The 14471-nt window shown below is 53.1% G+C and overlaps 1 protein-coding gene across 1 annotated transcript; it reads right to left on the bottom strand.

The window, feature by feature from the left end:
* Nucleotides 1-395: 395 nt before the first annotated feature.
* CPN1 (carboxypeptidase N subunit 1) lies at nt 396-13409 on the bottom strand (the record flags this gene model as incomplete). The annotated part of the gene is made up of 9 exons (XM_080348241.1): nt 396-527; nt 2038-2156; nt 4092-4191; nt 4508-4647; nt 5374-5485; nt 7035-7217; nt 7693-7848; nt 8582-8778; nt 13187-13409. The coding sequence occupies 9 exons, from the start codon at nt 13407-13409 to the stop codon at nt 396-398; spliced, it is 1362 nt and encodes a 453-aa protein (XP_080204367.1).
* Nucleotides 13410-14471: the final 1062 nt, after the last annotated feature.

Below are 14471 nucleotides of genomic sequence, written 5' to 3'. Positions count from 1 at the left end.
CACCGAGGACTTAGTGCCAGGATTCACATGCCCAATTTGTGAGTCCAGCAAAGACCAAGGGCTGGATTCATTCACCCTGCTTTGCACCAATGCTGGGCATCTCATCTGAGTTGTAGCAACTGCGTCCAGGAGTAAAGGGAGCAGAGGTCTCCTAGATGGAGCAAGTGCAGAGGAGAACTCAGCAGCTACTGAGACGCTGACGAGGAAACCACAGCCCAGACACACTTCGTTGTGAATGACTTCACGATTTGCTCAGGGATTAAATACTTCCTCATTTAATAACCTAATAATTTGGGCTAGTTTCATGCTGGACTGTTGGAAAGTTCACTGGCTGGAGTCATCAGCCAGGCCTTGTATCAACAGCTTCCCCCAGCTCTCAGCCAAGTGAGCTGTCCTCATTTTTGGGTCCCCCGACGGGTGGCTCTTGGCACTACCTTCTTCTGAAGGGCTTTGTTGTTCATGCGTGTGCCTGAGGCTTTACGCTCTGGGGGCTTTCTCACTACATCTTGTTTGAGCTGGAAATGCACCTGGAGAAAGAAAAAAAATAACCACGTAACTCCATGTGCGTGCTCTGCTGGCTCAGGGGTCTGCAAGGCGTTCCTCTGCTGAGACCTCGAAACTGACTCCAGGGCCAAGACAAGCAATGAGGGGCCTCAGCCAGTGTTAGGCTACAATGGGAACTAAGTGCTTAAATCAGCTGGAGACATTTTTTTTTTTCCTGTAGAAAATATTGTACCAACACTCAGCTACATTTCTTATGCAGAGAGTTGTTCCTATGGCAGTGTGATGTCCTAGGATGGTTTGGAAGATGTACTGTGAAAGGCAAGTGACTGAGCTATGCTCTTTCTTCATCTTTTTTCATGAGAGGGTAGAGAAATAGCATTGCTTTGCATTTGCAAATCACTCTCCTACAATAACATGGTAAAAGGAAAATCTGTTTTCAAAAAGGAAAGCCAAAGAGCTGGGTGCTTAACCTAGCAAAACAAAGGCTAGGACTGTGCTTGACAGCTCTCTATAAATAAATCAGGGAATAAATACCAGGGAAGAAGAGGGGCTATTTAAAGCAAAATGTTGGCATAAGAACAAAAAGGAATAAACTGACCATAAATAAATTTAGGATGAAAATTAGAAGGTTTATAATCCTGAGAAAAGGGCAGCTCTGGAAGAACTTCAGAGGCTGGGTAGGGTGGGATGAAGAGACAGAGGGTGGGAGAACCGCCACAGTGTATTTACGGCAGAGCCTAACTAGTGTACATGCAGTGTAGCAAATTATGTGCCAGGACGACACAGCCAGGGGGTTCTTGTTATTCCTCAGAGGCTGCATCTGCAGTCCTGCTGTGCTCACAGGCAACAGCAGGGGGCAGGGGTCACCACCCGCTGGTTTTATGAGCAAGTCCTAGTTGTCCAGCCTGCTCTCAGAAGGGTGCTGTAGGGGCCACACTGCTGGCAAGAGCACCTGGTTTCACTTCATCTTCCAAAGGTGCTTGGCTGTTCTTTGTTGGCCTCCAGTCCCCATCTGTCTTGAGTGCTCTCGGCAGAAAGAAGGGCAGACCTCAGCCTCTTGCTATGAGTTTGATAATGTGTTTGGTTCCAGGCAGGATGGAGGCGACAGCAGAGTACTGAAACCCACAGAGCCAGGATGAGAGTGGAACCTCAGGGAACAGATGTTGCTTCCACATTATCACATCCTGGAGAGTGGGGAGGATGAAGGGAGAGCTAAAGAGCAGCAGCCCCAGCCAGCCAGGGTCTGTCCCCACGGCCAGAAGGCAGAGGGACACAGGAGCTGTCAGGGCAGCCCAGGGCAGCTGTGAGCCCTCAGTAAGGAACTGAGAGGCACATGGCATTGCCTTCACCCTGTCCCTCTCTGTGAGTTGTGTGGAGCCCTCTGTCTGCCAAAGCAGACAGCATGTAGCTCCTGGCAATGCTCTACATCTCATCTCCTTTCTCTACAGTTCACTAGACATCTTCTGCAGCGTTTTTTTCTTCCAGGGCTGAAGACATTTGGAGGCACCCAGGTGATTATGCAGTCTGACTCACCAATGAAGGAGCAGCTGGGCCCACTGTTGTTGTCACTGTCTGGGGCTGGTACCCCTCTGCAGAGGCTGTGACAGTGTAAGTGCCAGGCAGCAGCAGCCGGAAATAATCCCCCATATCACCTGGAACACAGGATGAGAAGAGAAAGCACTCAGGATGCAGAGGGAGCAGAGCAAAAGCTATTTCAGTAGCTCTTGCTGGGTGAACTTCCTTGAGGATGTGTAGCCTTCAAAACCCACACAGTTTTTGGCCTTCCTTCCAGATCTGCTGGCTACCATGAGGCTGGATTCACATTGGTAGACTGCATGTTAAGTCTCATTAGCGCTACAGAGTAGAGGTCACTCTGCAAGTAAACACCAAATGACAGGAGACGGCACAGCAGCATTGGCTGTGTCTGTGCAGGGAGGCTGCAAATCTGAGCATTCACCAGTCAGATGACAGCAGACCTGAGGGCAATCATCATCAGTCTGATTCTTTATGCATAACACAACCTCTAATTCCTGTCATATACAATTTTGCCTCATTCAGGTTATCAGTGGGTTTAAATCGCTCATCAGCTCAGTTGCTCCCCTACCTGATTCTCCCTGCACGAGGAAGCCCCAGGAGCATTTTGATGGACTGTGCACTGGTGTGGTTAGGGACAGGAGATGGCCAACGAGGCAGCAGCAAATTATGAATTACTTAGACAATTTCAGTGTACTCCCATCTGTTAAACTGGATGTGTACTGCAAATTTGAGAAATAATTACAGGCAGTCTGTATCACTTTGGCTTGTGAGGCTAACTGGTGTGAGACACAGAAGTCCGGGGCTTCCAAGGGAAAAGAGGGAGGTTGTCTGGCAGGTCAAAGGGGATCATTTTCTCCTCCTGTTCTGTTCCAGAGAGGCTGCATTTGGATATTGTGCCCAATTTTGGTGCCTCCCGCTTAAGAGGGACATCAGAGAACCAGAGCTCCTGACCCACAGGGAGAGCTAAGGCCTCACGAGGAGAGCTGGGGGAGCCAGGTGGGCTCAGCCTGGCTGGGAGGAGGCGGAGAGGGATCTGCTCACAGCCAGCAGCTACTTGAAGGGCAACTGCAAAGGTGGTGGAGCCAAACTTCTCTGAGTAGTGCCAGGTGATACAACGAGGTGCAACAGCCACAGATGGCAGCTCAGGAGCTTCAGGGTAGATCTCGGAGCACAGCTTCACTGTGAAGGTGGTGCAGCCCTAGCACAGGACAGCAGAGAAGCTGTGAAATCTCCATCCTTGGGCATCAGTGAGAATTGGCTGGAGGGAGTGACGCCTGATCAGAGCCAACGCTGGGGGCAATTCTGTTCTAAGCCCGAGAGGGCTCTCGCAGCCAGCAGCTCCATTACTCTGTGATCTCTCACACACTCCCCTTTCTTATGTAGGCTGGCATAATAAGTGCAGAATATTAGAGTGTCACTGGGTCACAGTCCTATAGCCAGAAGGAGTTTTGATGATTTCATAGTCCAGCCTTTGGAGAGCTGGAGTATTGGCTATTTTCTGTAGCCAGAGTGTAATGTCTGGTCTGGCTAGAGAAGGGTGTTTATGAAAAGGAGGTTAAAATCGGCTAGCAAAGGAGAAACCACCACAACTTGGATAAACTGAAGTGGCACTTCATTCTCAGTCTAATTTTGTCTTGAACTTTCAGCCTTTCATCTTGACCTGCCATCGTGTCCTTCATTATCAACTTTCTCAGCACTTGTGTAGATACTTAGATACTGAGTAGATTATTCCCTCAGTCTTTTTGATTATATATAAATGCATTTTCTCTTTTCTCTGAGATAAAATCAGAATTGACTTTCTGAAGTCCTTCACAGTAAGGTTTGCATTCCAGTTCTCACCTCATTCTTTCCCAAGCCTTCTTAAGTCCTCCCCAGTCCAGCATGCACAAGCACTGTGCACTGCTCAATCCTCACACCTAATGTTTTTCAGAAGTAAACCATACTGGTCACACATCTTATAGCCTCCCCTGCTAACACCCTCCCACATAGCCAGATAGTCTCCAAGAGGCTGTATCCAAAAGGGACAGCATGCAAGGGGACCAACAACCTACCAGAGGTGATGTCATGGCTGATTCCTTGGACAGAAATCACTGCTCCTGCAATGCCATTGTTGTTCTCATCTGACACCATCCCTTTGATGCCCTGGTGGACCTGCAGGGAGGGAGACAGACTGCTGGGCCAAGGACCCTCCTTTGCTCAAGAGGATATTGCCAGCACTGGAGGAGTGCAGAGCTCTGGTGACAACCCCATCTTTCCCCATACCCTTGGATCTCCCAGTTCTCCCCAGCAGAGCCAGTCTACGAAACAAAAACCCTCCCAAAGCCTGCCAACTAGGACATCCAGCGGGCTCCACAACCACCTCCTTTCCACCCCTGTGTTCCCAGGTTCCATTGGTGTCTTGCCACCAGGGCTGGGACCCATGGAAGCCTGCAGGAGAAAGGCATAGGTCCCAGGACTGCCCCCTTACCTCTTCCATGAAAGCAACAAGGGCCTCCCGGTTGGCCATCCATTGTCGCTCCAGGTCTTCTTCAGGCGGGAACTTATTGCAACTCAGCTCCAGAGTGATTTCAAAGCAGTTGGTGTAGAGGTAGTTGAAGTCCTGCATGCCTGGAAGAGAAGAGCCCATGGCCAGGGGAATCCAAGGCCCCCTTTCTGCCCCGCTCCCATCTCCCAGGCATCCTGGCCCATGTCTGTTTTCCAGCAGAACTGTCTTGCTCTTCCTCTTTGCTCCACAGGTGTAGCCTCCTCTCTCCATGCAGCACAACCAGCACCTTCTCCCCTGGTGCATCTCCCTCCCTTATAGCCACCTGACTCCCTCCTTCAGATGGATTATTCACCACTCTGACTCCAGAAGCTCAGGGAAGTCTGGTACCACAGGGGCTGTATGTCCCTTTCCAGTTGCTCTCCAGTCTTTTTTTCTAGCCTAATTTGCTGATCTTCAGTTTCTTCATTATGCCTTTTTAAATCAGATTTTTCAGGAGCTAGCCACTATGAGAAATGTCTTCCCGTTGGTCACAGTTGTGGTTCCTGATGGAGTTACGACATAGCATTTTCAAATACAGTAACAGATAAATGCTTCTTTCATCCAGCAGCAAACAGCAGCTCTCTGCAGACCTCGACTACTTCTGTGGCTCTTTCCCAAGCCACTTCCAGTCTTCTCAAGCCACTTCCCAGTCTGAGGTGCAGACACCAGAACCGTATCTAGTAATGGGCACAGAGCTATCACCACAGCCCTTCCCCAGGCCATCCCGTCCTGAGGTTTCTAGTCTATCCCTTCACCTCTCTTCAGCTGAACACCTTGCTGCAGGTGGTGCTCACCTGCCCAGCACTTACCTTTGCTGAGCGAGTACCAGGATGCCCCATTTGTGATGCCATCAGCAAAGTAGTCCCCACAGTTCCAGCCACGGTGCATCCATCCGTGAGCGTACGAGTAGGTCTTGGCCAGCTAAAGAGAGCAGCCATTGGTCACTGCTCCAGCACTGTGTGGCTGGGGACCCTGCCCAGCTCTGGGCAAAACATCCCCCCTCCTGCACGGGCTTTGCTGGGGAGCGTGGGAGGGAAGTCAGACAGGAGACAGCCCCTGCATTTTACTGCCATGAAATACAACACAAAGTGCCAGGACCTCTATGAAATGTTGGCAGATGAAGGCGGAGGAGGAAGAGCAGAAATCCGGCAAGCTGGAGGCTTGCTGATGGCACAGGCAGCTTCTGCCCTGCTCCCGCTGAGACGAGGGGGAGTGGAGGGCAGTGGGCCCATGCAGGGGCACCCAGCCCCATCACTGCTGGCCCACACATCTCAAATGGCACTAACAGGGGGGAGCAAATATGCGAGGAAGACTAACCAGTGTCAGTGCTGATGCAAATATCACATATATCAGGGGAATTTCTATTAAGAAATAATTTAGGCAACTTCTGGTTCTGGCAACCACTTGTTTATCGCCCTTTTTTAAGACTACTGCTTACTTTTAGGCATGAGGGCAGGGCTAAAATCAGGCTACTACATCCAAAGTTTGCCCTCTGTGTAAGACACAGTTTAAGAGATTGCTGTTTGCATTTTCTAAAGGAAACTCTATAGCCTTGTATTATGGTTCAGATAGTGCTATAATCTGCTGTTAGCAGGAGAACAGTTACTTTGCAACATTTCTGATTTCTGAGGCTATGTGGGTGTCATTAGGCTACGCCCCAGACTGCAGCCTCTCTACATCTGGGTCTGAGTGCAGCCCTGATCCCAGCAGGTCCTGGCAAGCCCCTGCACAGCCTCTGCTTCCAGAGAAGGCTGAACTCCAGCTCAGACTTATTTTTCTCATTAACTGTTCTAATGCAGACTTGCTTTTTCTTGTGCTGGGTATTTCCTAATGGAAGCAGTGACTGAAGGCACTGTTTTCAAGGACATTTTAACAATAGAGCAAAACCACAGGCTTCAACTAGAGCTAGCAGGATCAGCAGCACACTGATACATTCCCTGATGTCTGCCTATTATCTTGGCACTCTTTTTGTTGTATTTCTTATTCTTCACTATCCACAAGACCAGCTGGGCACCCACCTCCCGTATCCTGCTCTCAGCAGACCCCCAGACAAACCCTGCCACCTCTCCAGGAAGAACAAACAAACAAGCAAGCATATACATATATACATGCTACAATGGTGAAGCAAAGGTGAGGGCACGCTCCAGCTCTGGAAGAACAGGGTGGTACTGAAGACACCTGTGGTACTGGGGTTATGGGGAACCTAAACGTGGCATGGATGAGGAAGGGGCTTGCGAGGGTTACTACTGGCATGTCCATGCAGTAGAACCAGCTCACAGTGGGACTGCCCTGAGCTGGCTCACGAGCCAGTGGCTGGCAGCAATGCCGTAGTCTGCTAAAGGCTATTTCCAACACGTTTCCTGGCTTGGCTGCTGTGTGAGGCAGTGACCCAGAGGCTCCCAGCCAGCTCTCGTACACCGCACCCTGCCAGGGCTGTGGGAATGCCCTGGCCCACTGGGGCCGTGCTCACCTTCTGAAACAACTTGTCGTCAGGGGTAGGTGTGTTGACTGTGCGCCGGTGGTTCCTGAACCGCTGGTCCTGGGACTTGTCATAGGGGTAATTTGCCACCACCGCTCCACCGTGCAGGTTGGCTGAGAGCACAAAGTTGTAGCTGCTGATCCACTGGATCACAGCCAACGTCTCCGGCTCCACCTGTGAGGAGAGGGCCAGAGACAAGGAGAAGAGCTCAGCCACCTCTGGGCCAGCTGCTGGTCTGTGTCAGGCTGCGGTGTGAGCAGTCACATCAGACCCTACCTTGCAATGTGCCTGCTTCAGCTCCTGCAGCTTCCTCCACTGTCCACCGCCCACCCTAGTGCACAGAGCTGGCTCCTCTGGTGCACACCTTGCTACAGCTCTCCCAGCACAGCCCCAAAACCCAAGGCACAGGCATTAGCCAGCACATGCCACCTCCTCTGGATTGCAACCTCCTTCCTAAGCTGGCTGTGATGCCAGCCTCTCCTGGCAGAGATGCAAGCTGTGATACAGGGCAGGTTTACACGGTTTCTCTGCATGCTGGAGGCACAGGGAAGGAGACAAGCAACATGCAAGCCAAAGAACAGTATATCTGCTAGGGTGCTGGGCCACTGTAAGAGGATGCCAAAGCCCTCACAGCACCCCAGACAGGTACCTGGCTTTTCCAGTTGTCAGGCAGTGGGATATGGTGATTTGGCCCACTGATTTCCCCACTGTAGTACATGAATGTGTTGAGGTCAGGGAAGTTGCGATTCAAGTCCACTCCATTGGCGTTGTTCCTCCCCGTCAAGTACCCGTTGCTGTCTGGGCCCTGCAGGGCAAAGGTGCATCACAGGGTGAGTACAGGGTGCAAGCAGGCAGGCCAGGTGTCAGGCTGACAAGGACTGGCTGTCCTAACAGTGGTTCGTGCATTTGAGTCACAACATGCATGTTATTGCTGGCAGGAGAATAAAAAGTATTGGTACTGACAGGGAAAGTCAATAACAATATTTGTTTTCCAGGGTGACAGAGCAAGGCATGAGCCAAATAAACAATTTGCCTCAACCAGAAGAGCCACAAATAAAATATTTTCCTGAGTTGTAGCAGTGTGAAGTTGGACTTGATGGTCCTTGTGGGTCCCTTCCAACTTCTGACATTCTATGATTCTATGAAGGGTGAGGTTTTTGGGGAGGACTAGAGGGCTTCCCCCCTGCCTCATCCCTCATGTCCCCATTTGCTCATGACAGTGGCATTCAGCTGCCACTTCTCCCACCTGGGGTAGGAAGTTTGCAGTGACCATCCTGTGACAAATAACTTCTGGAGAGGGCAAGGCCGGTGCAGGAAGGCACCTCCACCACGTGCCAGGGCCACCTGGGGCAGGACACACAGCATGAGCTCTTGGCACAGGAGCAGAGGAGCAATGATGCCAGTTGAGGGGGCTGCGTTTGGCAGAGCATGGAGAGGAAGGATGCTCCCTCCCCACAGGCAGGGTGAAAGGGATCTTGCAGGGATCTGAAGGGCTTTCTGCCCCTGCCCAGCTGGAGGAGGCAATCGCTGCCTGGTACCTGCTTGGCAGCCACTTCGTACCCGTCGGGGTTCATGGAGGGCATGATGTGGATGCGCGTGTCGTGGATGAGGCGGGTGATGCGCTCGTTGCCCCGGCGGTACTCCTCGCACAGGAACTCAGAGAGTTGCAGCAGCAGCTCACGGCCCAGCACCTCATTCCCATGCATGTTCCCAACATACTTGAACTCCGGCTCCACTAGAGAGAGCAACAGAGAGTGAAGCTGTCAGCCAAGGCTGCCACAGGGCTAAAAGCCAATTCCTACTGCAGGGAGCCTGGGCAAGTCCAAAGGATGACCAGTAAATGGTGTGAAATAGCCCTTTCCGTTGGAAAATGGAAACCCCAGTGAGGGAGAGTGGTACAGTTCTCATATGGGCTCCCATATGAGTTTTGCACAGCACCCCTGGGAGCAGCTCAGGCTCTCCACAGGTTGCTGCTCGCCTTCAGAGCACACAAGAGGATGTATTTGCCAGTGGTTTGGTCTCAGAATGGGCAGAGGCAGCACAGAGGGACCATGGAGCACCGGCAGTGTTGCTGCTGCCCCGAGCCCTGGGGTCCCGGGGCCTCCCAACTCTGCGGTGGGTGGCAGGGGAGAAAACAGCCCATTTCTACCACCTCTGCCCTTCACTGTTTGCTCTCAGTGCCTCTCACCAGCATGGTACATTCCTGTCTCTGCATGCAGAAAGGAGCTTTTCACTACTCGGCAGGATAAAATCAGTCTCTGGCTTGGGATGAGCCATGCTCTTTCACTGGAAGGGCACAGTTGCCTCTGGCTGCTGCCTGTCAGCCCCTGACTCCTGGGGTGGTGGGAGGCATCAGCAGCTTCTCCGCTTCCTCCCCTTCACCTGCCTCCAAGGAAAAGGTTTAGGGGGCTTCCTTACCCTAAAAGGACAGGGGCAAAAGCCTGGAGAAACCCTCAGTGATTGAGTTGAATATGGATCAAACTGTCCCTCAGGCAATTTAATTACAAGCAAAAAGGTCCCTTGCCACTGACTTTTCTAAAATGAGGTCACAGTCTCCTGAGGGAACTGGCAGATGAAATTGCTAAGCCACTATCCATAATATTTGAGAAGTTGTGGCAGTCCAGTGAAGCTTCCACTGACTGGAAAAAGGGAAACATAACCAGCAATTTTAAAAAGAGGAAAAAAGGAAGACCCAGAGAACTACAGGCCAGTCAGTCTCACCTCTGAGCCCACCAAGATTGTGGAACAGATCCTCCTGGAAACCGTGCTAAAGCACATGGGAAATAAGGAGATGATTGGTGACAGTTAACATGGCTTCACTAAGAGCAATCATGCCCAACAAATTTGTTGGCCTTCTACAAGGGGGTTATAGCATTGGTGGATAAGAGAAGAGCACCTGACATCATCTACCTGGACTTGTGCAAAGCATTTGACATTGTCCTGAGTGACATCCTTGTCTCTAAACTGGAGAGACATGAATTTGATGAATGGACCAGTCGGTGGATAAAAGATTGGCTGGACTGTCGCAGTCAAGGAATTATGGTCAACAGCTCAATGTCCAAGTGGAGACTGGTGACGAGTGGGGCTGGTATTGGGACTGGCGCTGTTTAACATCTTTGTTGGTGATATGGACAGTGGGACTGAGTGCACCCTCAGCAAGTTTGTGGCCGACACCAAGCTCTGTGGTGCAGCTGACACGCTGGAGGGAAGGGATGCCATACAGAAGTGCCTCGATAGGCTTGAAAGCTGGGCCTGTGCGAACATCATGAAGTTTAAAAAAGGCCAACTGCAAGGTCCTTCACCTGGGTAGACAAAATCCCAAACACAAATACAGGCTGGGCAGAGAATAGATTGAGAGCAGCCCTGAGGAGAAGAACTTGGGGTGTTGGTTGCTGAGAAGCTCAACATAACCTGGCAACGTGCACTTGCAGCGCAGAAAGCCAACCGTGTCTGGGGCTACATCAAAACAAGTGTGACCAGGAGGTCAAGGGAGGTGATTCTCTTGGTCTATTCCACTCTCATGAGACCCCACCTTGAATACTGTGTTCAGCTCTGGCCCCCAACATAAGAAGGACATGGACCTGTTGGAGAGAGTCCAGAGCAGGGTCATAAAGATGATAGGAGGGCTGGAGCATCTCTCCCATGAAGACAGGCTGAGAGAGCTGGGGTTGTTCAGCCTGGAGAAGAGAAGGCTCCAGGGGAATCTTATTGCAGCCTTTCAGCACCTAAAGGGGATGGACAAGAAAGCTGGAGAGAGACTTTTTACAAAGACATGTAGTGATAGGACAAAAGGTGATGGCTTTAAACAGAAAGAGGGTAGATTTAGATTAGATACAAGGTGGTGAGGCACAGGAACAGGTTGCCTAGAAAAGCTGTGGATGCCCCATCCATGGAAGCATTCAAGGCCAGGCTGGATGAGGCTTTGAGCAACCTGGTCTAGTGGAAGGTGCCCCTGCCCAGGGCAGGGGGTTTGGAACTAGATGATCTTTAAGGTCCCTTCCAACCCAAACCATTCTATGATGAAATACTGATTTAGAGACTGCAGGCAGACAGTGCCCAGAGCAGGACTTGCTTCCTTGCTGCAGGAGAGGCACCACACGTGACCGATAGGTAATGCTTTCCCAGAGGGGCTTTTAAAGCAGTTACTTGTGGGAAAATATAATGTCCCCTTGCAGGCTGGAGTTAGCACTGGTAAGATGAGAGATACCATGGGAATTTGGTTAAAAAAGAAGGCTGAATTTCACATGAAAGGGTCAGAGAAGAACAAGGAAAAGCAGGGTGTCATTATAAATGCCGTCTGTGCCAGAACTGGAGACTCCCATTGCACCATGAGTTTTCCAGCCACCAGCAGCAGCCAGACTCACCGTGGCAGCATGCAGCCCCCCCTGCCACACACAGTGTCTGCCATGATCCCCGGGGCAAAAGCACCACAGGGCCATGCGTCATGCATCTGCTGCCTCCAAAATCCCCCACGCCTTATGCTTTTCCATATATTTTGATCACTGTGCCTCAGTGCAGGAGACCACAAGTGGGCAATGTGTTTTGACCTGGGTAGATTTCAGGAGACATGAGAACTGGTTTAATTAGGTAATCCAGTTATAAAAACTATAAAAATGTCCTTGGGATATGTGCAGCCTTTATTTAAAAATCTAAGGTCTCAGCAGGGATTCTTTACTGCTTTGTTTGAGTCTGTGGCAGGACTTGTAAGCCTTTTCAATATGCAGACCCCTAAACATTACCAACGTAGACACACAGACCCTAATTACTGCACATATGCTCATTAACTCTAGGCTTTTTGGAGTTACTTTCCACGGCCTTCAAGGGAGCCCACAGATTCCTGAAATCATCATGCTACATGCTTAAAGGGCAGCCTGAAGGTGGCCCATGCTACAAACAGGGCCACAGGTCCATGCTGCCCACCTGGGGCAGAGGAGATCTCTGTCACCTCCTGTGGCCCTTCCGGCTGCTCTCCTGAAGCTCTGCAGGTATAAAATCCACTGGCACATTGCCCGTGCCCTTTGCTCACTCCTTGCTTTGTGCTGTGGAGGTGCCCGAGGTGTCCTCCGGACTATGCAATTTTCCCTGTACCAAATGGAGCTGGCATGGAGGAGGTCAGGGTGGGAAGCCTTCCATCCCATGCCCTGGCACCCCTGAAGGCAATACTCTGGGCTTCAGGAGGGGAGCAGAGAGTACAGTGCGGTTGGGGGGAGCTGCTCTGGTGAGGGGGGTGCAGGTACAGCTCCTGCTCACCCCTGCAGTGCTGCCAGCACTTTTGCACGTGACTTGGCTGCCTGTACTTGTCAGCCCCTGCGCTTAACCACACCAGAGAGCGAGCCAGGATTTGAAAATGCAAAAGATCCTGCAAAAAGCAGGCAGAACCCTGTCTGCTTCTGTGGCTCTGGGGCACAAGACGGGGAAGTGAGGAAGCCCTGTGCATACGCCTCCAGCCTGGGAGCCATCTGGTTCCCTCAGCCCTCCACAGGGCACCTGGCTGCCAGCAAGGTCTGGCTCCGCAGCGTCTCCACGCTGCACAGGCAGCAGCTCAGGGGGCTGTGGCTGCCAAGGCTCCGCAGGGCCACGTGGCAGCAGGTGGAGATCCCTGAGACCTGCCTGTCACAGGGGCTGCACAGCCCGTGGGGCTGTGGGAGCACAGCGTCTGCTCAGCGGGGGCTTCTCATTTGCTGTCCCCTTGCTCTGTGGTCTGGAGGAGGAAGGGCTCAACTCTTCCCTCCTGCCACTATCCAGCAGTGAAGGGTGGAGGGTGCGTGCTCCCTTCCCCTGCCTACCCCATTCTGTTTTGGGAGGGAGGAGGTGGCATTGCACGTGTGGTGCTCGGAGGGACTTGCCTGGGTTCCCGTGTTTTCCTGTGCTGAAAAGTCAGAGCTCTGTCCAAAGTACGAGCCTGGGCCATGCTGCAGCTCATGAAAGCAAAGCATATGTGCATGTGTTTTGGGTGCCCGTCCCTGGGCTGGCTATGGGGTCCCTGCCAGAGCCAGCACTGCCTGACACCCGGGCATCACTGGGAGTCCTACCTAGGAAGGAATATAACCACCACCCCGTGTCCAATGGTGCTGTGTGGCCAGGAGCGCCGCAATGACTCCCATCCTCTCCAAACCGCCACATCCCTGTCCCCCCATACTTACAGGGCTCATGGATGCCTGGGTAGTCGCTGAACTCCAGCACGTAGAGGTGTCGGCCCTCGACGCTGCGGCCGATGCTGTAGATGCGGGTGACGTAGGGGCACTGGCTCTGCACGCGGAACAGGGCCTGCACCATCTCCTCGTAGCGATGGTGGAGAAAGCTGAGAGCAGCCGCCCCCTCGAGCAGGATCAGGGCTCCCACGAGGGGCCGCAACCACCGAGCCATCCTCCCGGCGCCCAAACCAGCTCCGAGCCCCCGGTTCCCTCCCAGCCGGGAGCTTAAAGTGCAAACTCCAACCAGCTCTTTCCAGTTCCCGAGTGCCAGCCCCCTGCACCTGCGGGCGGGGGGCGGTGGGAGCGGGGCGCGCCGGGGCCCCGCGGCGCAGGAACGCTCCCCCCTCCCGCCCGCCGCGGCGAACCCGCTCTCCGCCGTCGGGGAAGTTTCCCCCTGCTCCAGCTCACTTATTAACCGGATAGTAAACAGGCCCCGGCAGCCACTGGCTGTCACTGCAGAAGAAGCGCAAGGCTGGAAAACTGGCTGCGGAGGGCGTCGGGGCTGCCAAGCGCACGGCAAGCGGCGGGGCGGGGGAGAGGAGAAGGGGGCGGCGGGCGGGGGGCATGCCTGTCGTCGAGCCCGTCGGTGGGGCAAGAGCCGAGCGGGGTGGGAACGGTGCCGGGGCGGCCCCGGTGACCGCACTGCTGCTGCAGCTTTGCCCAGCGCGGGCAGCTCCCGCCGCTCCTCCCGGGGCCCCGCCGCCAGCTCGGAACCGCTCCTGCTCTCCTGCCCCATCTCCTGGGGAAGCAGAGGGAGACATCACCGCAGGTTTTGCGGATCTCCCAGGCCCTGTGCCCCGGCCCCTGTTCGCCCGGCAGTCCCGCTGCTCCCGAGACAAACAGAGGCGCAGACCGCATCGCTCTCCCCGGAGCTGCCAACCCAGGCAGCCCAGCTAGGAAACCGCAAGGGGGGGTCAGGGCAACGTGGGGTCTGATGGAGGGGTTGTTTACTGAACACATACCAGCAAGGAGAGCGCTGTTCTGAGCTCAGGTGTCACCCTGCTCTGCACTGGAAGTGACCAAGATAATGGTCTCCGACAGGCATCAGGCAATGAGCAGCAGAAGAAAGCTCAACAGCCTAAAGCCAGATGAAGGTGCCCTACTGTCTGCTAATAAACAGAATTGCAGACTGTTCCTGACATTATGGGAAGCAAGTTCCTCTCCACCGCTCTCTTATTATATGCACCCTTGCCGCAGTGGGCAGCGGCCACCTCGAGGTCCCTGTGCTCTGCCC

This window comes from Nesoenas mayeri (assembly GCF_963082525.1).
Source record: "Nesoenas mayeri genome assembly, chromosome: 7".
NCBI lineage: Eukaryota > Metazoa > Chordata > Aves > Columbiformes > Columbidae > Nesoenas > Nesoenas mayeri.
Note: the sequence above shows the minus strand (reverse complement) of the source record. Positions and strands in the feature narration are given on the sequence as shown.